We start from the raw sequence: 25,382 nt of genomic DNA on the forward strand, positions 1-25,382 counted from the left end.
AGGCTCTAGAGTTCCCAATACACTGAAGCACTCCTGTGCTGGATACAGTATTGACATTTGCTCACAGCTATAGTGCGAAAAATAGTGGAGAAACTATGAACTAGCCACTAAAACAATGTCATGTTCTGTTTAAAAACTGACAATTTTGTGGAACACAGGAGAAATTTTTTGTATTTGAACAGATGTTCAATAAAAGTTCCCCTACGTGTATGGATGCCGTGTACTTACAGTTATGACACTTTTTAAATAAAGGTAATATTCAAAGGCGAAAATCATCCTTCAAAAACCATTACTTGATTCTGAGCCCAAGTCAATATTTTATTTGGTTATGAAAAACGGTAATGATTTACCAAGTGGATTGCAAATGCAAAATTTAGTCGTTATTCATTTCTTAGAAACGGGAAAAATGTTACCAGCTTTAGAACAAGATGGTGACATTCAGATGAAATGAGAAAGAAAATGAATCCAGAATTAAATGTCTAACAAACGAAATAAATCACATTATACTGACTGCATTGTTATTGCGAGAATAAATTATGCGGAAAGACCTGTTGTGGAGATAGTACCAACAGATATCACTAGATCATGGGAGGATTGAAAGTTCGAATTGGACTGAATCATGAATGCGACCTTTTATTTATGTATTAGCTTTTGTTGTTACATATGAGCTGCAGCCTAGAAGATATTGCCGCCTGTGTTTCACTGTTGCTCAAGCACATGGGTGGAGGGGGAACAGTGACACCAGCTTGGTTGTGAAGTGAGAACTAAGATGGGTGCCAGGAAGGGAGTGTTGAGCAGGCAGCAAATTTCGTTGTGCTGCCAACCATGGGAAACTACACTGCATACTTTGACTTTTTATGAACCACGGATTCGAATTGAATTGGTACGGTAAAAGTATAGATTGGATTAAATGTTTTGTGCAGCAATGTTGTTGATGCTCACCTTGGGGTATGGCAGGAATGACTGGGGATAAGTCAGCTGCTGGTTCTATGCAGCCAATAATAAAGTGGCGGGCAGACAGTGTGTTGTAACATTCTCATGTCAGTATCAAAGTGAAATATGATATATATTCAGATAAAAAACAGCTGTTTTCTCAGGTATCACTGTAACCACAACCTTAGAAATCATTACATATTCGGGAGAAACAGCCAAATATTTGTGGCAAACAAAGATATAAGTTTCACAGCTGTCCTGTTTGGGTGGTGTGGTGATTAAAAATAGTGATACCCCACGTGACTGGCTAACTAAACAAAAAGGCACCAAAGATAAAAAAATTACTGTAAACTTTTTGTTTATTTCATCTTGTACTATCAAAATGTAGACAGTCAATAAAAATTTGTTATTTTGATTAGTCAGAATACGTTAAAAATAATCTTTTCTCAAGGAGCCTCTTAAAAAATGGGGGTCATCTTATACTCGGATAAATATGATACAGACAAACTAAAATAATGATAAACAGATGCAGTCCAACAATTTGATATTTGATATTTAGGCAGCAATAACAAGTGAGTAAACAACCCAAATTAAAGTAGCTTCGTACCACTTACAAACTTAACAACCAAATAAATATCCTGTCAAAATTAAACAGAAATGAGGGCAGTGCAGTCAGAAAATATCTCAACAACAGGGCAGTCTTTCCATCTTTGACGCGAGTCTTCACTCAGCAATGTCTCCAATTCTGCATCTTCGAAAACATTCTCTCTTCCACCACTATGCCAGTCTGCGATGTTAAAATTACCGTTCTTGAAGTGTTGAAACCACTCATGACATGTTCTTTCACTAATAGCGTCCTTACCATATGTACTTGAGAGCATTTGATGAGGCTCAACCGCTGTTTTCTTAATATTGAAACAAAATAGTAACACCTCCCACAAATGACGAGAATTAGGCTTGTAAACTGACATTTTCAATCAAGAACAACTTTATGATTCAGACACAAATTGACTAATGTTTGAATGAGGTTATGTTGAACGAGGTCCAAACTAACTGCCTGACATCTGCGATCTGTTTCTTTCCACCGCTGCTTACCGTTGTCGCCACTTATCGGCAAACGGCAGAAGCAAAGTTGTACATCTTGTAGAATGGCACTGGTTCATGTTTGACACCTATGACCATTTCAGGTTCTTCAGATGCATTGATGCAGGTATTGGCATCAGCCACTAAGAGAAGGGCAAAAGGAAGTAAGAAGAAGGGTGAGCACAAGCCTCTCGTGCAACCCACGCATGAGATACTGCACAGGTTGAGACCTAGGAAGTAAGAAGGAATATGTTGTGTGTTGTGGCATTACGGTTAACAAGGGTAGAATGTAACGGTGGATTAGATTGTAATATTACTTAAGGTGTTTTATTTGTATGGTTATTAACGGATAGCGTGTGATTGCTGCACAGTGAGATTTCATTGTTAAACAGGCTGTAGAGAATAAGCATTTCTTTGCTGTAGTTGTTGTTGACCATTCACGCACTGAGTCACCTCTGGAGTTGGGACTCAGCGGAGAGGGTAAAAACAAAATCTTCTACATGCTAGTTCAGTTCGCAATTACAAATAATCACACATGGTTTGTGTGTTTCACCAATCGCCTTTACCCAGTAAAATGTGACCTACTTCAATGATTAACTGGAACCACACCTCACACTCTCCCTGAAGCAACTAATAGCGACCCAGGACAGGAGTACTGCAGCAAACAGATGCCTCAGCTTGTGCAGTAGTAAGCAGCATTGTACGATTGTTACCATGAGCTTCACAGTGTCTGGCACCTAGTAGCTCTGTTCTGTGCAGCCTTCATCTACCTAAGGCAGAGATCAACCAACACGTGACACCACTCCACCTGTTAAATTGGATCATTACATTGGATCACTAGTAGCACATAAGGCACAATGAAGTAGGAAATGAAAGCGTTAAGATGGTTATTTTGTGTGCGTATTTAATGTAAATAAGGGTATGTATTTAAGATGTTTTGTAGACTCTTTAGTTGTGAAACCGAGCACGGTACCCTTAAGCGATTTGTTTTTTGCGTGCTGGCAAACGACACATGGGAGAAGTGTCAACGGTGCTAGCAACTGAATTCTGTTGTGTAATTTTATAAGGAGTTTATTGAAGCAGCTTACTGTTAAGTAGTTGTGAGCAAGACTGGGAAATTGTTAACACTATCCTGTTAGTTGTTGTGAAGATTTCAGAGAGATTACTAACTGTATGTAAATAAGTTCACAGCCACTGAAACCTGTGCTTCAAGCTGACTAGTACACAAGAAGAAGCGGGATATATTGTATACTGTTGTTCGTGTATGTTTAGTCTTCTAGGAGATCTATCAAAGGCAGAGACATGGAGGCTGGAAGAAGGGAGGTATGTAGTGCAACCACTATATCTGGGTCACTACTATGAGAATTTCAGTTCTGCCACAGCAATTGTGAGAAGCTTTAGATGCCAGCGGGAGCCAAAACACAGTCATGGCAGTTAGGTCAACTGGCCTTTTTACAATTTGCGAGTTGGGCCAAGGCGAGCATCACAGTACCAACAACACAGTGATAAGACGGATAATTTTGGACCGGCTGGCCAGTTTTCACACCTTCAAGCACAACTGACTTCTTATACCATATATGGTATAAATATCTGTCATTTCTAGCCAAAGAGATTCCAGCCTGGCAGCACAGGACAGGAGTTCAGCCCAGTCTTGGGCCATTTAAATTTAGGTTTTCTTTGGTTTCCCACAATCATTTAAGACAAATGCTCAGAAGTTTTTTTTGGAAATGACATGTCCAACTTCCTTTGCCATCCTTTCCCAGTCTAAGCATATACTCTATAGCTAATGATCTTGTTAGTGATTAGATACTAAACCATAATCTCCTTTCTTTGACCCTGGGTCAGTGGCTTATTGTGACCAATCATCATAATTAGGCCATATGAGCATGCCTCCAGGATCAACTTGAATATTCAGTGACATGTTTTCCTTGTATTTTTCAAACAAATCACTGGAGGTTCTCCCTTTGAGACTAACACTCCCAATGGAATTTATATGATAGGAGGCTGTGGCATAACTTGCCATGGCAATAAACGACTGAAATCAGTGGGGATGAAATAGAGTGACATGACTTGATATCTGTTCAGAGATTCTGAACCTGCAGTGTGAAATATATGTAGAGTCAAATGAAAGGAACTCAGCACACTTTTAGGACTGACCCACACTTTCAATGTAATTTTATCTTTCGTTCCGTTTCTGTTAACAAACGTGAAAATATAGGAATGGTTATAATGAGAGAACTATGGGTTACCAAGCTGTGGGGATATACACCGTTGGCCATAAAAATTGCAATACTGGAAGGGAAACAAAATAACAAAATTTTACTTTGTGCATGTAATTTTACTTTGTGCATGTCAGCATAGTAGGAGGAATACATGAATAAATTTTGTACACAATTTTTTTTGGGGGTGGGGGTGGGGGGGGGGGGTGTAAACAGAGCTGCCAGATCTGGGAGCAACAATGTTTCTAACTCAGTTGGGCATTGATTCAAACTAAGCTTTAATGACAGATGATGTACATCATTCCATGCTGCTTCAAAACCTGTCTCCAAATGTTTTCTTAGATCCTGTAAACAATACTTGCCTGGGCACCAGTTGAACATCCTCGGTACTGAGGTTAATCAGGACAGCATGCACAAGATATGAGCATGCATTACCTTATCAAAAGATTATGTCATGTAGACTTCAAAAATAGGGCACAACATATTTGGCCTTACCATGTAAGAAATGAAATGGCTGCTGTACAAATTATTAGCTGTGTGAACTAACAGTGATCATATTATGTACTCACTGAGCAAGGTGGCACAGCGGTTAGCACAGTGGATATGCATTCAGGGCAATGGTTCAAATCTTTGTCCAGCCATTCAATTTTAGGTTATCTGTGATTTTCTTAAACCACTCTAGGCAAACACTGGGGTGGTAAATCTGAAAGGGCATGGTCAGTTTCCTTCCCCGTCCTTGAAAAATTCTGAGCTTCTGCTCTGTCTCCAATGACCTCAGAGTCACCATGATGTTAAACCTTAATCTTCATTCCTCCTCTTATCATCACATTGGGCTTTGGGCTTGGATGATGATGATGATGGTGAATGCAGTCTGGCAATGTTCTTTTTTCTTGGAACTTCCACACAAGGGATAGTCCATTGTGATGCTGTACACAATACTGGAAGTTTTCTGAAGAGACAGCACAGGTCCAGTGTTGTCTTTGGATGCAGGACAACCTGCACGTCACTTTTGTTGATGTGTCAAGAGATTCTGGAACAGTGGTTGCCATGGTGCTCTAGATGTTGTTGCTCTATTGTGTATACTTGTCTTGCTGCAAACAAGCCTATTCCCTTACTTGAGATACATATATTATGTGGCTGTTCAATCCTACTCAGCTGACCAGACAGCACATCTGCCCTGTCGGGTGCTAGTCATGTGTGGCCATTTGAGATGTGACATGATGTTCAGTATGGCCCCCTGAAGCTGTCAGTTCCATATTAGCACGAAAGTCATCAGAACAAGAGCGACATAAGCAGCATTATCATGAAATGATGAACTGCAGTCTGAATAGGATACAATCTTCTCACAAACAACATTCAAATACAATTTTTGAATGAGTAACGCATTGCATACTGTTTTCTTACTCACAGAATGTATATTCTACTTCTTGTAGTTGCACTGAAATGCTAGGAATTTGCATATTCGAGCCTTTGTGGTGATGCAACGTCAAAGGCTAATAGTGTATATCAACTGTATTAAAATCATTGAAGAGGGTTAAATGGAATCAGTAATATAATAGGTGACATTTATCATGTATGTTTAACAGACAATGGTTTTGTCCTATTAAAATGTTTCATTTGTTCACTTTGAGGCAGATTTTTCATTACTCTCAATTACCAGGGGCCTCTTACTTTTTATTTTGTCCAGCCTGATGGATGCAGAGCCAGAGCACGACTTAAGAGAGGCTATGTGGATATGTCAGCTCCTATATTACAAAGACAATAACCACTGACTGGTAAAAATCTCTTACATTATTTAGGGAATGATGTGAAGTATGTCATATTTATTGTACACTTATAATCCAAAACATTATGACCACTGCCCACCACGATGATGGATGTCACCTGGTGGCATTGCGGGCGAGTAACATGGTAACAAAAGTATGTAAGCAGAAAATGTGAAGATATGGACTGTAGATGGGGAAATCCACTGAGATAAGTGACTTTGACAAAGGGCAGATTATTATTACTATTACTACTACTACTGCTATTCAGAGCCAATGAAAGTGTATTTCAAAAAATGAAAATCTGGTTGAATGTTTACATGCAGCTGTCATGAGCATCTACGGAAAGAGGTAGGACAGTGAAATTACCACTAGGCATTAAATGATTGGACATCCATGACTCTTCATAGAATGTGGTGTTTGGAGCTTTGTCTGGCTCTGTAAAGTAGGCTAGATGGTGATCTGTGGCACCTCAACCAAAAGAGCACAATGCTGGTGCATGCACAAGTGTTTCTGAGCACACCATTCATCGTACATTGTTGAACATGGACCTCTGCAGCAGACCACCCATTCATGTTCACATGTTGACCCTCGCCAGTTATGATTTCATGGGCACAGGATCATCAGTATTCAAATGTCCAACAATGGAAAATTGCTGCTTTTCACGTGAATCACATTTTTTGCTAGATTGGGTTGATTGTCGTCCCCACAAACACAATTCCTGCTTTTCACGTGAATCACATTTTTTGCTAGATTGGGTTGATTGTCGTCCCCACAAACACAATGATCAAGGTGAATGGCAGCTTGAAATGTGCAGCACACCGCAGATGTAGGCTGGTGAGAGCAGTATTATCCACACTTGCATGGGACTTGTGGTGGCTATCAAAGACATGTCGACAGCTGCAAACCACCTGCATCCCTTCATGCTTGATGTCTTCTCTGACGGTGATGTTATCTTTCAGCAGTATAATTGTCTGTGTCTCGGAGCCAGAACCGTGCTACAGTGGTTCGAGGAGCATTATAGTGAACTCACATTGATGTCTCAGCAACCAAATTTGCCTGATGTAAATCCTATGGAACCCATCTGCCTCACTATCGGCACCATCACCATGTATACAAATCAGTGGCCCATCATTTATGGGAATTAAATGACCTGTGCGTAGACATCTACAGCCACATACCTCTGCAAACTTTCGAATCCCTGATATGCAGAATCAGTGATGTATTTCATTCCAGTGTTGGACAAGCAAGCTATTAAGCTGCTGGTCATAATGTTTTGGCTCATCCTTGTATACCCGTATGGCATGGGTAAGCCAAGATCCTCCCCCACATCCATTCCTCATGTTTTTTGTTAGGAACAAATTCTAATTATGGCTTGGCCATGGAGATGTGTTTGGATTGTCTAACTGGTCGTGCAACTACTGGGGACTGAATTCTAGTCTGCAAAAACTTTCATTTTTCACAATACAATCAGAACCACTAAAAGAATTTCAACTAATGTTATTCCCATTAAATTCATCAAAATTTAATTTAATTTTAATTTCACTGCTTTCCAAAATATTGCATCCCTTCAGATTACAATCTGGAGTTTATACTCGAAAAAATGTAACTAAAGCAACTATCTGTAAGATCTAAACTTCTCGGTAGCAGACAAATCTTTTATTTAGGGACTGCCACAGACCTTTATCTAGTAGTCTTAATATAGTATTCCAATAAAAGAGATTATGCTGATATTTTTGTGTAACCTAATGAAACTCCACTTTGGTGCATCTATCAACTGAGATAAGTTTATTATAGAAGCTCATTACTCTCTTTATAAATATCATTTTCTTTCTCTTCCCAAAAGTTTCCTCTTGGAAGTATGTGTATTTAAATTCAAGGTTCAAAAATAGTGTGAAATTATCATGAAAGTTACATTTGCAAGTGGTGGTGCACATCTTACATTGGGCACTGAGTAGTATCATTCTGTCATGGGAGAAAATTAGTTATTTGGGGCATATTATTAGTTGAGAGGGAATGAAGACGGGCCCAAGACTATACAAGCGGTACAAGATCCTCTGACTACATGACAAACAAAAGAGTTACTTGTGAAGAAAGGCTTGAAATTTGAGTGGACAAAAGTGACTCAAGCCACATTTGAGGGTTTAAAATAAACTTTGATGTCAAGTCCTGAGTTGGTTTTCCCAGACTATGAGAAAGAATTTGTACTATCATGTGACACATCCAACGAGGTGCTGGGGCATTTTCTAAGACAGTTAATAGATGGCAAAGAGCACACTGTAGCTTATGCTTCATGGCAAATAAGCATTGCAGAATGAAAGTACTCTGCAATGGAGGAGATTGATTCCAAGCTTAATACACACAATTATGTATTTTTGATTCTGTTTGTGTGGCAGTAAATTCCAGGTGGCAGCTGGTCATGTCATGTGGGCTTGAAGCACCCCTTCAAGCAGGTTCACAAGGTAGGCATTAAGACTGAGTGAGCTATGAAGCTATTCATAAGTCAGGTAAGTAGCACAGAAACATGGACGGTCTAGGCAGGACGATTATGGTAGTGCAAGCTCCTGTGCCGTGCAGACTTTACATAACACAGCTGTGGTTGTTTGTGCACAACAGTCTGTTATGCAGGTCAACTAAGTTGGGTCCATACATGCTAAGCTGAGAGAAAAGGTGTTCATGGAAACATCTAAAGCTGTGCGACAATAAGAAGCGGTGTGACTTTGGATTGCAAGCAAAATCCAAACCCCTCTCACATCAGTTGACTTACTTGATATATGTTGTGTCTAGACAAGACAGTCTAGACACAGGGTGAGGTTACCGAAAGGCACGCGTACACACACACCGACTGGCGTGAAGTCTGAAACAGGATAAGTTATAAATACACTAAAGAAAAGTATGCAGTTCCTCGGATACTTAACTTTATTCCATCCTTGTGGTACATCGCTATTGACGATACAAGTGAAACTATCTCCAGATACGGTTAATTACAATCACTGTAGGGCTAATGGCGCCTTGCTAGGTCGTAGTCATGGACTTAGCTGAAGGCTATTCTAACTGTCTCTCGGCAAATGAGAGAAAGGCTTCGTACGTGTAGTCGCTAGCAAAGTCGTCGTACAACTGGGGCGAGTGCTAGTCCGCCTCTCTAGACCTGCCATGTGGTGGCGCTAGGTCTGCAAGTACTGACAGTGGCGACACGCGGGTCCAACATGTACTAATGGACCGCGGCCGATTTAAAGCTACCACCTAGCAAGTGTGGTGTCTGGCAATGACACCACAATATACACAGCCGATCTTCTTCTCTGGACAGCTGGCTATGTTGATCCTCAAAACCTCCTTCTCTAAAGAATAATACTAGTTACGGGAATTTATCAGTCTCTTCCCCCCCCCCCCCCCCTACTTTTAGTTTAGCCTTGGTATATTTCAACTTCCACAAATATAAATTCGCCACTTCTCACATAAATATTCGAATGTTTGCAAGTCAACCGATTCGTCTAGCATTAGATTCAATTAAATACATTTTTAGCATAGTTTTTCCAACCACATAATTATGAAGTACAATTAAATGTCTATAATCAATTGTTCATTTTTCTTTAACAATAATCGCAGACACTAAAACAGCAAGGAGTACTACATGATTACTTCTTGGTCTTCCAATGCGACTTTCGTGGCACGAGCGGCTAACACTTGTCGATGCTCGTGACTCCTTTCCAGCCTGCACACACAAACATGTGTCATGCAATATGGATGTGGACACTTCTCAGGAACAGACAACTCTTATGTAGGGAGTGCCATAGACCGTTGTGGCAGCACTCGTAGTACAGTATTCCAATAAAAGAGACTACGCCGATATTTTTAAGTTACCTGATGGAACTCCATTTGGCACACCTATCAACTGAGGTAATTTTATTACAGAAGCCCACTGTTCTCTTCAAAAATATTATTCCCGATTGCGCCTCCCCCCCCACTCACCCACCCACACGTGTATTTAGTTAAAGGTTCAAATCAGTGGAACTTATCATTAATTAACATCTGCACATGGTGGCATCTTGGCCGTTTAACGTTTGCAATGCTAAACAATAAAACAATTTTACAGGTTGGAAGATGGTGTGCTGGCAACGTATGATGAACATGAAGATTCAGTGTACAGAGTTGAGTGGTCAGCGGCAGATCCATGGACATTTGCATCACTCAGTTATGATGGGCGGCTTGTGATCAGTAAGGTACCTCGCAGTGTTAAATATAAGATACTGCTGTAGCTTTCTGTGACAATAACTGTTCAATGTTATTTGTTAATGTAAAAAAAAATAAAGAGTAATAATTAAAATTTGAGCGCTTTTATTGATCATCCAAATAAAAGATTATGAAGTATAATCCAATAAACTAAAACCTTGGAAACAATCATCAGTGTGTTAAAAAAATGTAACAAAGATCAATATGTAAGTAGTTTTTAGATACCTTATGAAAATATTACTAATCCAAAAACTGCAATAGTTTTTTGCCTACAGTATAATGCTGAGCCAGAGCATCAGTAGGTACAAAAGGTGTTTCAGGTGCTCAGGATGATTAAAAAACAGCAGCAGTAGCACCAGATAATTTATTATTCACTATCCAGAGAATAGCAAGAATATCAAGGAACTGACTGTATGTAAACATCTATCAAGCTCTTCCATCTTTTATGTTTACAAAAAAGGAAACAAATTATTTTTTTCTGGATATGAATGCTTCTGAATATATTCCTTGTCATCTCAGATATTAAAAAATACCACTTTGTAGGGCGCAAAAATTCCATGATCTGAAATGGACATTTGTCCAAGTTTCCCATATAAAGGCTGACCAACATGTTGCTAGGTGTGCAACATTCCAGCTAAATTGCTCCAATTTTCCATATGAAGTTTGATCAGTATGTATTTGAATCTATAAATAGCAAAAAGCAACTGTTAGGGGATATTAGGTACATTATTTCTTTGTTACTGTTTAACACTCGATATTACATATTAATAAGTTTCCTTTTTTGAGGAGGGGTGGGGGGCACGAACCTGCCTAATTTATAATTTTAAATATCCGATAGAAAAGGATGGATTGAAGTGTAATCTTTAGTTTCACTGCACACATCATCATATTCAGTTTTTGATTAATTGTAAGGCAACACAAGTATCCGATCTGCAACTAACCTGAAACATAATATTACTTCTCTCAGGTTCCACTCTGTTGTTACCTATGCTCCACAATAATAATTACCACATCTGCTTTTGTTGCATGCGGCTGGCTGCTGCATACATGGTACAAGTTACAGGAGACCCATTTTTTTTATTATTATTTTGAACTTTTCCTCATTACAGAGGCTTATCTCCAACATAATAATTTACTTGGAAATTATAATACAAAGAATAAACGTTCTTAAACTATATTTTCAAAATATTCCTCCAGGCGTTTCGATTGTGTGTCCTCTTTCTCTATGCCCATTCTCCTAATTGAGTGCTGTACTTTTTGGAGCCAGGCGGTCATAGGTCATCCTCTTCTTCTTCTCCCCCCCTCCAGTTCCCACTCCAGTATCAATTTTGGTATTCTGGTTTTCTCCATTCGTCGTACATGCTCGTACCACTGTAATTTCTTCCTATCCATTACGTCATATATTCTTTCTTTTATTTACATTATCCTTGTTATTTCGGTGTTCCTTATCTTTTCTTTCCTGGAGATTCTTGTCGATCTTCTACAGAAGTCCATCTCTCCGTTCCATATAGAACCACACTCTCTAATATGGATTTGTATATTAATTTTTTAGTTCTCCTCATTACATTCCTGCTCCTTAAGACTGAGTTCAGCATTCCAATGACCTTCCGTCTGCTACTAATTCTCTTATTGATTTCTGACTCTGATTTTTTCACAATTTCTAAAATGGATCCCAAGTAACAGAAAGTGTTTATCTTTTTGATTTTCTTTCCTTCAATGTATAGCTCATCTAAATCATTAGTCAAGTATTCTGTTATTTGGTAATTAATCTTCAAACCTCAAGTTTTGTATGCTATTGTTAACTGATTGCACATATAGTTAGCATCCTCCCCATCTTGTGCTATGACTACTTGATCAGCAGCAAACAATAAATGATTTAGGTAAACTCCATTTCTCATTTCTAATCCCATACTATTACATTTACGAGACCATGTTCTAAAGCGAATATCTATATAAGTTTTAAATAATGATGCTGACATAGGACAGTCCTGTAAAAGGCCTTTGCTTGTTCTAAATTTCTGAGAAAGTTTATTACCAGCTTTCACTTGGCATATGTTATCTTTATACATCTGTTGTATTATTTTAATCAAGGAAGGCTTTATGTTTGCCATATGTAGTGCTCTCCAAAGTAATTTTCTTGGAACAGTATCATACGCTTTTTCTATATCTATGAAAATTAATCCTATATTTTTTGATTTTTCCCTATGTTTCTCCAAAATCTGTCAATGTGAAAATATGGTCTACACATGATCTCGCAGACGTGAATCCACATTGTTCTTCTTGGGTTCTAAAATTTTTTCCAGTTTGTTTTTAATTACTTTCACAAAAATTCTCATTAATGTGTTTGTAACACAAATTCCTTGATAGTTTGAACAAATTTTGCGATCCCCTTTCTTAAATATGGTATTAATGTAACCTAGCTTCATCTCGTTGGGTATCGAATCTCCATGCATCATTTCGTTGAAGATCTGTGTTATCAGTTTCACAATTTTGTCACCACCATATTTCAGACACTCCAGATTGATATTTTCTGGTCCTGGTGATTTACCATTCTTTCCTGTTTTCAACACCTGAAATACTTCACTTTCTAAAATCTGGATCTCATCATCTTCATGTCCTTTTTCTTCCACTGTTCCTTCTAGATATTCTTCCTTGTCCTCATTTAATAAATTTTGGAAATACTCTTCCCATTCCTTTTGTGTTATCAGTTGGAAATTGGTTTTGCTTTCCCGAATCCTAATTTGCTATTCACTTTGGCAAAAAATGAAGCATGGGAAAGAACATGTGCCATCCTTATTTTTTCATCACTTCATTCTTCTTTTCCTTGAACCACTGAAGGGACGCATTTCGTTTTTCTCTAACAAGGGCCTCTATTTCCTATGACCATCACTCTGCTGCTATGATTTTCACATTAGTTTTTATAGAGTCATATATTTCCTCTGTACTGCATTATAAATAATTTATTATTTGTCACGTAAGTTATTTCTAATAAGCATAACAAACACTTAAAAAGAAAGTAAATAACTCTCATACATTAAACAAGGAGATGCTGAAACTGCCTCCCTTTGGTGTTCAAGCATTTCTTATACCTGCTTAGGAAATCACTCGTTACTTTCTGCAATTCCCTCTGAGAAATGGCGGCAATATCGTGACAAAAGATAGTTTCAACTTCATCTAAAGTACGTGGCTTTGCTTTGCAAACTCACTCATTTAACATTACATAAATAGATCTTTTTTATTTGACAGACACTCACTTCACTTTGATACTTGCATTGAACCACATGCAGGCTGCATGTTGGACACCCCTGCTGTAGAGGCTGAGCATCTTTAGGCATGATGATAATCCTACCAATGGGTTGTGGCATGTGGTTAATTTTGCCTGTACTGCCATTGAATATTTCTTCCACTCTGGAGTTGAACAATGGAAAATCCAGGATGGAATGTAACAATGTCATGTAGAGGAAGGTGTAAGTAGATGAATGATGAAAACTAACTTCATTTAACGAAGGTTTATTCAGCACTTACACATACAAGAGCATGGAGCGAACTGCCTCCAGCTAGAACACATATGGTATATATACAGCTACAGAACATTCCAGTACAATGATTCTTCCCATTTGTGGCTATTCTAGAATGTACTCGAACCAAATATAGAAATTAAAATTTTTCAGTTCAGGCGAGTTTTGAACTCGCGATCCTCCATGCAACACTCTAGTATCATAACCATTACAATATGGCGACTGTGCCACTCAGCTTCAGCTGCGACATTGCTCCCTCCTTAAGAGGACAGCGTCTCAGTGTTACGTCCTCCTAGTCCGGGAATGAGTCATTGGTCCTGCATACTCCGACTCCCGATGTTTGCCATGGCGGTGATCTTCTTAGAACTTCCCTTGCCACTACATTCTTAGTTACTTTTCCGCTTGTTGCCTGTTGCTGGAGCTTTGAATTTGCCCTGGGTTGCAGAAACCTTATAAGGTTTCATTCGAAGGATGTGGACCATATCTCTGATCTTTCGTCATCTTGTGTCGGGATCGAAATCTTCAACCTCATAAGTAACATCAGACAACTGTCTTCCAACCTTATAAGGTCCAATTAGTGCCTGAGGAGCTTCTTAGAGAGACCAACCTTCTGAACAGGGGTGAAGATCCAGACAAGGTCACCAGGCTGGCAGACAACAGGGCGGTGGCTCGCGTCATACCTTCGGCAATCGTTTTCTTGAGCCTGCAGTGTGCAGAATCGAGCTAACTGCCGAGCTTCCTCAGCTCTGGTTAACACCTGTCCGATGTAGTCGTCGCCCACGTCATCAGGATGTAACGGAAACAAAGTGTCCATCGTCGTCGTCGCCTGACGCCCATGCACCAGGAAAAATCGCGTAAATCCTGTAGTGTCTTGTTTGGTGGTGTTGTAGGCAAATGTCACAAAAGGTAGCACCTCATTCCAGTTGCTCTGCTCAACATGGACGAACACTGACAGCATGTCAGCCAAGGTCTTATGCGTACAGTAAGCCTGTTAGTTTGCGGATGGTAGGCAGTTGTCATGTGATGAGTAATGTTGCACCGACGGTTTCTCTCTGTCACGAGATTCGATTGAAAAACTTTCCATCGATCCGTAATTAACGACCTTGGGGCACCGTGTTTTAATACAATGTCTTCTACGATGAATTTGGCTACCTCTATTGCTTCAGCTGTTTTCACGGCTTTTGTAATGGCATAGCGCATCAGATAATCAGAGCAAACAATAATCCATCTATTGCCACTAGCAGACATTGGAAATTGTCCAAGGAGGTCAACAACATGCTGGAAAGGCGTTTTGGCTGGTGAAATTGGTATGAGTTGGCCAGGTGGTTTCTGAGGAACTGCCTTTCTCCTCCGGCACTCTCAACAGTGCGACACATAGTGACGGACACTCGTAAATAAACCTGGCCACAAAAATCTCTTGTGGATCCTATCGTATGTCTTAATAAATCATAAATGTCTGGCCTCAGGTGTGTAATGGAATTTCTGTAGAACATCTATGCGCATGTGTTTAGGAAACGGATCAAAGTTTTTCTTGCAAAGTAATTTAGTAACTACCTAAAATTGTCCTTTCACATCCTCTGACCGATTTAAGGCAAGCATAATTTGAGATATCTTGGCGTCCTCCTCCTGCTCAACAGAGAGATCTTGGAGTGCCGCAAGACAGTCACTATCTTCATAAAAGTTTTGATGGTCTTGCACAGGGTTTCTTGGGAGACAGTCGGCATCTTTGTGTTTTCTTCCACTTTTGTAGACTATGGTAATGTCATATTCTTGAAGACATAGTGCCCACCTGGTGAGTCATCCTGTTGGATCCTTAAGACCTGTCAACCAACAAAGTGAATGGTGATCTGTAAGAACTGTGAATGGCCTTCCATAGAGATACTGTGGAAATTTGCACATGGCCCAGTTCACAGCAAGACATTCTCTTTCTGTAGCTGAGTAGTTTCTCTCAGGGTTTGTAAGTGTCCTAGAAGCAAGGGCTATAATCTTCTCTTTTCCATCCGAAATCTGCACCAGAACAGCACTGATCCCATACCCTCTGGCATCTGTGTGTAGTTCTATAGGTGCTCTCTCATCATACAGATCAAGTACAGGGTCAGTCGTCAGAGCTATTTGCAGCACATTGAAAGAATCTTGTTGAGCACTACCCCAGATAAATTTAGCATCAGCTTTTAACAACTCTTGGAGTGGCCTGGCTTTGATACAAAAGTCTTTGATAAAACAATGGTAATAAGAACACAATCCGAGGAAGCTTCTCACATCTCTAATACTTTTAGGAATAGGAAAGTCCGTTATAGCTCTCACCTTTTCTGGGTCTGGCCGCACACCTTCGTTGACACAAGGTGCCCAAGTATATCGATTTCTTTTGCTCCAAAGAGACACTTTCCTGGATTAAGTTTCAGTCCGGCTTGTTGGAGACAGTTAAGAATGGCCCTCAGTCTTTTTGTATGTTCATCAAATGTATCTAGAACACTGTAATGTCATTTAAATAACAAAGACACATCGTCCACTTCAGGTGCCTTAGAAGATTATCCATCATTCGTTCAAAAGTTGCTAGTGCATTACACAAACCAAACGGCATTACCTTGAACTCATACAGGCCCTCAAGGGTGATGAATACAGTTTTCTCACAATCAGTCTCATCTACTTTGATTTATAATGTTGACTCGTGCCTGCTTTGAGACCTTTTGCGGTTTTGGACTAAATGCTCCCGATACAGTACATCCAGTAACAGGAAATGTAAGCACTTCTGCTCCTCTACTAATTTGTTTAAAACAATCCTGCGTCATTACGCTAATAGCTGCTCCAGTATCAATCAAAATTTCAACATCAATACTATTTATTACTGCTTGAACTACTGCCTGCAAAATTATTCCACACTTACTCGAAATGTAAGGTGTTTCTTCAAATCGGTTTCTCCCTTAGATACAAATCGTGTGTGTGATTTCCTAAGGGACCAAACTGCTGAGGTCATTGGTCGATCCAAATCATCATCATACCTCAGTACATTCTACTTTAAAATGATGCCTGTCCTCCTTGTCCTCTCCAGTCATCCTAGGAAGGCTTTCGGTGACCGGTTCTAGTTTAATCTTTTGGTAGATGGCATATTCGGTGGTTTGTGTACTTTAATGCGTACAGTATGGTCGGAATTTGGAAGTTGTTCCCTTCACAACTTTATTGCTCTGTTACCAAGTGGTATCAGTCCTCATGGTGGTTGTGCTTGTTGAGCTACATTTGCATCTACCCTTTGAACTTCAGGTGTTGAAGGATCTTTCCACAGTTGTATACTATCAGGATTGTCTTCTGGGTACATATCATGTCTGTGTGAATTACCGCACTGATTATTTGAATCATTCTGTCTGAGTTTGCGATTTGGTTTTCCTGTACTAATCTGATTCACCTGATTATTATGATTTCCATAGGTTTCTTTAGTATAATAGGGGCTATGTTTATATTGATCAGTATTATTGGCTTTACTATAGCCAGAAGATGTTGCTTGTCCTCCTCCGTGTAGTATAGGTTTAGTATCTCTATGTCGGTTGTCGTTATTGTTGGTACTGTCATTATTATTATTACGTTGTGAGTTAGACATTTGATTATTATACTATACTCAGGCATCTACTAGTATCATATCGATCGAATCGACCACAGACAGGAACTGTTCCACGTCATAGTCAGGGACATTTATAAGTTTCTCATGTATATGAATAGGTAATCTTCCTTTCAAAATACGTATCACTTCTCTATTGGAAACAAGATCACTCCAGTACCTTGTTTTATTAATGTATTTATTGAAATACTGTCTTAATGAACCTTGTTTACTATTATAAAATTCCAGTTGATACACCTCCTTTCATAGCTTCTTTTTTTTGCTACTCAACCAGTATTTCACTAAGAAAATTTGTTCAAACTCTGCGCATGTATTGCAATTCTCGCTTGCTTCTGTAGCCCACAGTGCTGGTTCACCTGTGACCTTGGACACAATAAATTGAAGTCTATAATGTTCAGACCAACTGCGAGGAAAAATTGCTTAAAATTGTTGGCGAACATTTTTTATGGATATCATCTGTTGCAGTCAAAAAGGTAGGAAACTGTCTGCTTTTGAATATGCTTGGCTCGACCATTAAAGATGACAAGTACCTGCTTTGGACAAAAGTGTCATTTTCATTTCCATAACAGTCACAAAGTTTATCTGGTGTATTACATTTCACTTCACTACAGGATTTATTATTCCTAAGCCTGTCTTCGGAATAGTTGTCGTTGGTCAATACATTTCGGAAGATTTCTGTTCTAATTCTGACAATTTATAATTTGTTTCACTTTGCCACTTAGGTAATTCTTCAATTACTTTATCTTTAATAGCCTGAAACTCACTAGTAAGTAACTTGATACGTTCATCATTTGCCATCTGTTTTTCCTTAACTACATCAGCTTGTTTCAACTTGAGAGTGGTATTGACTTTCTCTTCGATTTACTTATTTTTAACTTCCATCCACTCAGAAAGATCATCATTTAATTTTTTAGTGTAGTCCCTTAAATATTTATCTATGCCCTTGCAAGTGTTTATTTCGAATTCTGACATCTTTTTAGACAGATCTTCAATTTGCACATTAGCCTTCAAGTAACTACTTTCACAGTTACAGATTTTATCTGACAAATCACTATGCTGCCCCTTAGAAATAGTTTCACATTTATTCTCCATCCCATTAATTTTACCCATAAATTCAGTGTGTAGATTATTCATATCCATGGAAACTTTTATTTTTAATTCACTAAATTTAGTATTTCATGGTTCTTCCCACTCTACTTTTAAGTTCTCAAATTTCTCATTTAATAGTCTATTATCATCTTTAAGTGACTCGAACTTGTTGTCAAATTTTTCATTGAGTAAACCCATTTGGGGGTTGAATTTTTCAGTATCAACATTATCATTTAAACATGGCATATTCTCAGTTAACTGACATTGCATACTCGCCAAGAATTTAATAACATCTTTCAGCTCTGTAACATTTTATGTAAGATTCACACTTTCCTTTTTAACTTCAGTATTTATAGACTCCTGTAGATTACTATTTCTACTTGTACTTGGGTCTGCTTCTACTGTCACCTCCACATCAATGATATTACTATCACTTAAATTACGTGATTCGTCCTCCATTTATTACTTTTGATACTCTTTCATGAAAATTTTCCTCACTCAAATTAAATTTTTGGTCCATAATTGGTTCCCTAGCTACCTCCTCATGAGAATTATATCCACTTTCACTCCCGTCACCTGTCACTTCCAAACTCTGGGTTGCATTATCTCGCGCTCTCCTTGTTCGGGTGCACATTTTTCCTAATATATTTATACACAGTTACACTACTGGCCATTAAAATTGCTACAACATGAATACAACATGCTACAGATGCAAAATTTAACAGACAGGAAGAAGATGCTGTGATATGCAAATGATTAGTTTTTCAGAGCATTCACACAAGGCTGGCGCAGGTGGCGACACCTAAAACATTCTGACATGAGGAAAGTTTCCAGCCGATTTCTCATACACAAACAGCAGCTGACCGGCGTTGCCTGGTGAAACGTTGTTGTGATGCCTCGTGTAAGGAGGAGAAATGCGTACAATCATGTTTCCGACTCTGATAAAGGTCAGATTGTAGCCTATAGCGATTGCGGTTTATCGTATCGCGACATTGCTGCTCGTGTTGGTCGAGATCCAATGACTGTTAGCAGAATATGGAATCGGTGAGTTCAGGAGGGTAATACGGAACACCATGCTGTTACCAACGACCTCATATCACTAGCAGTCGAGATGACAGGCATCTTATCCACATGGCTGTAACGGATCGTGCAGTCACGTCTCGGTCCCTGAGTCAACAGATGGGGGCGTTTACAAGACAACAACCATCTGCACGAACAGTTTGACGATGTTTGCAGCAGCATGGACTATCAGCTCGGAGACCATGGCAGCGGTTATCATTGACGCTGCATCACAGACAGGAGCACCTGCGATGGTGTACTCAACGACAAACCTGTGTGCACAAATGGAAAAACGTCGTTTTTTCAGATGAATCCAGGTTCTGTTTACAGCATCATGATGGTCGCATCTGTGTTTGGCAACACTGGATTGAACGCACATTGGAAAAGTGTATTCGTCATCGCCATACTGGCATATCACCGGTGTGATGGTATGGGGTGCCATCGGTTACACATCTCGGTCACCTCTTGTTCACAATGACGGCACTTTGAACAGTGGACATTACATTTCAGATGTGTTACGACCCGTGACTCTACCCTTCATTTGATCCCTGCGAAACCCGTTTCAGCAGAATAATGCATGACCGCATGTTGCAGGTCCTGTATGGGCCTTTCTGATACAGAAAATGTTCAACTGCTGCCCTGGTCAGCACATTCTCCAGATCTCTCACCAATGGTGGCCGAGCAACTGGCTCCTCACAATACACCAGTCACTACTCTTGATGAACTGTGGTATTGTGTTGAAGATGCATAGGCAGCTGTACCTGTACACGCCATCCAAGCTCTGTTTGACACAATGCCCAGGCATATCAAGGCCATTATTATGGCCAGAGGTGGTTGTTTTGGGTACTGATTTCTCAGGATCTGTGCACCCAAATTGCGTGAAAATGTAATCACATGTCAGTTCTAGTATAATATATTTGTCCAATGAATACCCGTTTATCATCTGCATTTCTTCTTAGTGTAGCAATTTTAATGGCCAGTAGTGTAAAATACCAATATCAACTCAAAATATACTTTCACCAACATAGAACTGGTCTTTTATACTATGGCTATCCTACTCGTAACTGTGAGTACTTATCCTTTCCAATGGGTCGAAGTTCGTGCCTTGGGCCTGAAGTTGTTAGTATATCCTTTTCAAGCCCCAAGTTGCGGCACCAAATATACTGATGCCTCTTCTTTAGTCTTTTTCTTCTTCTTGTTTATCCCAGCTTCTTGTGAAGAGACAATATACAACAAGTTCCATAGTGGTGTAGGACAATCAATGAAGTTACACAACAGTTAAAACTTTTGAAACTGCTGGTTTATTGGCACTTAAGGAAAGAAAAACACTCTAATGCGGTCAGCAAACTTTGTGTAACATTTTGTGTGTGTAATGGGCCTTAATACGTCGCAAATTGTTCTAATAAATTAATTAAGCTGCTTTACAGTGTTGCTAGGCAACGTAATCAACAAGGTGATACATGACTCAATTAAAACTGGAACTCGATATTTTGAATAAACTTTCAGTTCTTTTTTTTCTTTTCTTCCAAAAGTAATTTCCAACTTTGTGCATTAAGTCAAAATGCATTTGCAACTAAAGTACACGAGCTCGATCACGCATTGCCATGTAACGTATTTCAAATTGAGTGCGCAGGTTTCAGTTTTCCCTAATGGGCTAAATGACTCTTTTGTAATAACGTGATGTGTCTATCTCACGTAAATTTTAAATGAAACTGGATTAACTCTCCACTCGGGTCAAGATCACAAAAATAAAAATTCACCACATAGGTCAACGAACTGTACACGCGCACTTCTAGCAGTCCAAGTGATAACTTGTCTCAGAGTAAGAGCCACACATAAATTCACACTTTTTGTTTATGCATACGAAATTCAAAACACATGTATATTAAACAAATAAATTATGGCATGTAATTACTAATTAAACACTTCTGATTCTGAATGAACTTTAAGAATTCGTATTTCATAATCAATAAAATTTTATCACCTGAGAGAAATTATTAGTTTGCTAAAACGGATTCAGATTACAGTCAACTCGTGTCTCGATGATGATGTCATGAATCGACACTTGCTTGGAATGAATGAAATACCTGTACTGAAAATACTTTCCATTGAGTAATTTACTGACTTTTATAACAAATTTGGTACCCCTTGCATCACTACACTTCCATGTTAAAGTGATTGCATAGGCTTTTTCCCCAGATAATTTTGTTAACAATGTGAATAAATTATAATTATGTTATTACTCTGTAAAAAGGCACTGGAGACCATGCATTCCTTACACAAAAACTATTCTGTAAATATTCCCCAACAACTTTCAAAATTTTGTTGTTTCAACTTCATATTCAACATCATTCTTAGTAGCTTCATTCCTGTTTGGCAGGCGAGAAGTAAATGCTCATCTTTTGTGGTACAGGGGTCAGATTTTTAAGATGAACAGGCTTACATCAATTTGGACATTGGTCCAAGTACACCTCCTTTGTTGATGAAATGTGAGGTTTTAATGTTAACAAATATTGGATTACAAAATGATTGCTTATTTTTTTAAGCCATTTAAAAATTACTCAAAAACAGTGTACATGGCTCATTTAAAATGAAACAATTTTCATGTACACTGGGCAACACAATTAGAGGGCCACTTTTTTGAGACCCCATCATTCTCTTCCACTGTTACACAGAAGTTCGAAATTTGGCTCAAAGGTGCCTACAACCTTCCTCTGTAATGGTGCAAAAGTGTGGCACCCTTGGGCTCAGTGATGGGGTTGTCAACAGTGTCTAAGGTTGTCAAGAACATCATTCTGTTACACATTGCACTGGAAACTGTCAGTTTCAAACACAGAATGAGTGTAACTTCATTGATGACAACTGTGCCATCTCCTGAGGCCATTACACAGTGATTCTGTGTGTGTTTGGAATGTTGGCAAACCCATACGAAAACTGTGAGATTTTAACACAGGGTATTGTGGTTCCATCACAGAGGTGTCAAGAGAAGGGGTGAGAGGTGAGTAAGGGGGAGTGTGATGATCTTTCCATCACGTGACACATAGGCGGTGGTATTGGGCAGAGCTGTAGCAAAAATTTGGTGCCATTGTGACATCATTAACCCACATTACACCTCATATGAATTTCTGAGCTTTGGCCTTTCTTCCATGCATGTCAACATCTTGCTGTTTGAAGCATTGCTGTGCCCAAGGGTGATGTTGCAGGGCACCATTACTAAACTTCATGAAATGATAAGGTCCCAAACTTTCATTGTGCAGTGCATTTAGCAACCAATGTTAATGATTATTCGCAGTCTAGCAAGAATGTGCAGTGATGTTCCTCATATTAACAGTACAGATAGTTTGATAATCTACGCTATTATGTACACTGCCTGACAAAAAAAGTGAAGCACCCAGAAGCAGAGGAGGAGATGAAATAAACTTCACAGGTTGAGAGGGTATGTGACGCTTTTTTAGTGATTACAAGTGCCAGTCAAATTTACAAAGAACTTAACTGTATGAGCCCACTTACCAATATGAATTAGATCCTCTCTGGCCTGGGCGCATGCATTGATTCAGTTGGGAAGGGTACCATGAAGGCATTGCATCTGCTCCTGAGGTAAGCAGGCCCACAGCTGCATCCTAGATACTGGCACTGGAATGGAGTTGACACCCAAGCTGATCCCACACATGTTTTATTAGGGACAGATCTGGAAATCTTGCTGGCCTCCACGTAGTCGAGCAGAACAATTGTTGGGTATGTCTACTCTCATGTTCCCATGCAATCCAATTTCAGTCCACTGTCATATCTGAGTTCCTCACCAATCTGGATATTGCAAGATTCAACCAGCCAGCCAAATGGAGACCCACAATGAAGTCACTTTCAAACCCTATGAGATGCTGATAATGCTTTCTCGCACAAGTATGTTGCAATTCTGTGTCCTTCATAGTGATCACTTAACATCAGACATTGCTCACACCTCTTATTTACTCTACTAGGCCTTATAACAACACTAAACACGAACAACACTAATGCACTTTGGTGGATGTTCTATGTGTCACAAAGAATCGCAACTTTATAATCATTCACACACCTGCCTATTGTGTGTAAGCATATGAAGTTACATTGATATCTGATCATATCTTCTAGGTGTTTCACTTTTTTGCCATGCAGTGTATTAACGTACTACATTTGTCACTGCACAACTATGCTACAAACTCCCATTAAGATATCAAGGTTAGCAAAACACACATACATTTTGATGTCTAAGTCTGGGTTCTTCTATCGATGAGCAGCAGAGTGCGGCAATTTAAATTTGCAATCCATGTTCCTTGTGTTCTTCTTGGAATTACAATATGCAGTTTTGATTTCTTAATTTCTTCTTGCATAATTTATCCATTATATTTGTTTACCAAGTAATAAACAGTGGCAGGATTTAGTATGCCCTGAAGTTTTGTAACTGAAAAATTTTAACTGTAATATAACCAAGTAGGTTACGCAAAACTCTCTATCATCACATGACAGGAGAAATGACAGCATTTTTAACACTGATGGTAATTAGCAACTTACCTATACTTTTGAGAGGCACAGCCAATGTTCTGGGACTTCCAAATGATTATATCTCTTATTTGGGGATGAGCCTGGGACCTCATAAGGCAGGTGCCATGAACCATCATGATGATGCTGAGCAAATGGGTGGAATGGCAATGGATCCTGCATAAAAAGTTATACATGCATTATTTTTTAAATAATTAAGAATTTCTGTCCCGTCATAATAAAATTAGGAATTAGCACATAAATACACTGATAAGACAAAACATTATGTCTACCTGATTGACAATGTGTCAGTTCACCTTTTGAATGCAATACAGCCGCAATTATGCTTGGCCAGGATATGATAAGTACTTCATAGGTTTCCAGAGGCACTGCAACAGACGTTGATGCGCAGGTCACAATTCTCATAAATTACAGGTTGGTGATTTGTGGGCGTGGAGCTAGTGCCTCATGGAGTCCCAGATGTATTCAACCAGATTCTGACATGCCTCTTCCTCCATCATTGTCTCCTATCGTCTGCACTTCAGGTGGGTCTCTCTCATCCTTCCTTTTTAACATTCCCTGGCCTTTTCCTCTTTTCTTCCTGACAAAGGAACTGTTCATTCTGAAAGGTAGGTAATGTGCCCTTTTACACAGGGTGATTTTCCTCCATGTACAAACTCTTGGTATTGATCGATGACAGGATACGTAACAAAAAAGGTTTAATGAACTTATGTCCAGAAATGCATGGTTTCCATGCTAGAGACCATTTATTCAATCGTACGTTGTTACAGAAACTGTGGTCCAATAAGCACTGTACTATGCAGCTGTAGTTGCAGAGTGCATGGTTTCCTCCTAGAGGGTGGTATTATTCGTTATATGTCCTGCCACAGTAATTGGTAATGTTATGTCCGATTCACTTTTCTTGCTGACTCACCTTGTAGTGGATATGATACAGTGTTGTACACAATGGTTCTGTATTCAAATTTATAGCTTGCCGACATGGTGTTTACTTATGGAAAGGCAAATGGAAACGGGCGGCAGCCAGGTTGTATCAGGAGACCTATCCCCACCGACAAGCACCACAGCATTCAATGTTTGCAACAGTGTTTCACCATTTGTCTGAGACACGGTCATTTCAGGAAGCAAGAAATCGTCAAGGATCTACCCGAAATGTTCAGACACCAGACTTGGAGGAAAATATGACTAACACTGTGGAAGGTAGTTGGCCTGACAGTACAGGGTAAGCCAAATGATGGTGTGGAACGTTCTCCATGACAACTATTACTACCCTTATCACTTACAGTGTGTGTGGGGCTTACTAGCCACAGACTTTCCATATCTGGAGCAGTTTTGTCACTGGGTT

At 39.3% G+C, this 25,382-nt stretch overlaps 2 protein-coding genes across 11 annotated transcripts in view; one reads left to right on the plus strand and one right to left on the minus strand.

Moving 5' to 3' along the window:
• LOC126091945 (EARP-interacting protein homolog) overlaps window positions 1–10,296 on the plus strand; it is a 49,063-nt gene extending 38,767 nt beyond the window's left edge. The window contains exon 8 of the mRNA XM_049907278.1: window positions 10,092–10,296. Coding sequence (XP_049763235.1) covers window positions 10,092–10,254 — 163 coding nt within the window. The 3' untranslated portion in view covers window positions 10,255–10,296. The remainder of the gene's footprint in view (window positions 1–10,091) is intronic.
• Window positions 1–25,382, minus strand: part of LOC126091944 (mitochondrial ribonuclease P catalytic subunit) — a 135,635-nt gene that overhangs the window by 10,733 nt on the left and 99,520 nt on the right. For 3 of the 10 annotated variants that reach the window (XR_007521288.1, XR_007521282.1, XM_049907275.1), the window contains one exon: window positions 24,053–24,196. The exons of 1 other annotated variant lie outside the window; for it this stretch is intronic. Coding sequence is in view for 3 of the 9 variants with exons in the window: in XM_049907275.1 (XP_049763232.1) it covers window positions 24,053–24,196 (144 nt within the window). In the remaining 6 variants the exon portion in view is untranslated. Of the gene's footprint in view, window positions 1–8,765; window positions 8,856–9,440; window positions 9,711–10,394; window positions 10,913–23,738; window positions 23,957–24,052; window positions 24,197–25,382 lie in introns of those variants that run through there. 6 more of the 10 variants (XR_007521283.1, XR_007521286.1, XR_007521285.1 and 3 more) reach the window with 6 other exon arrangements.

The sequence above is a fragment of the Schistocerca cancellata genome, chromosome 7 (assembly GCF_023864275.1).
Source record: "Schistocerca cancellata isolate TAMUIC-IGC-003103 chromosome 7, iqSchCanc2.1, whole genome shotgun sequence".
NCBI classification, from domain to species: Eukaryota; Metazoa; Arthropoda; class Insecta; order Orthoptera; family Acrididae; genus Schistocerca; species Schistocerca cancellata.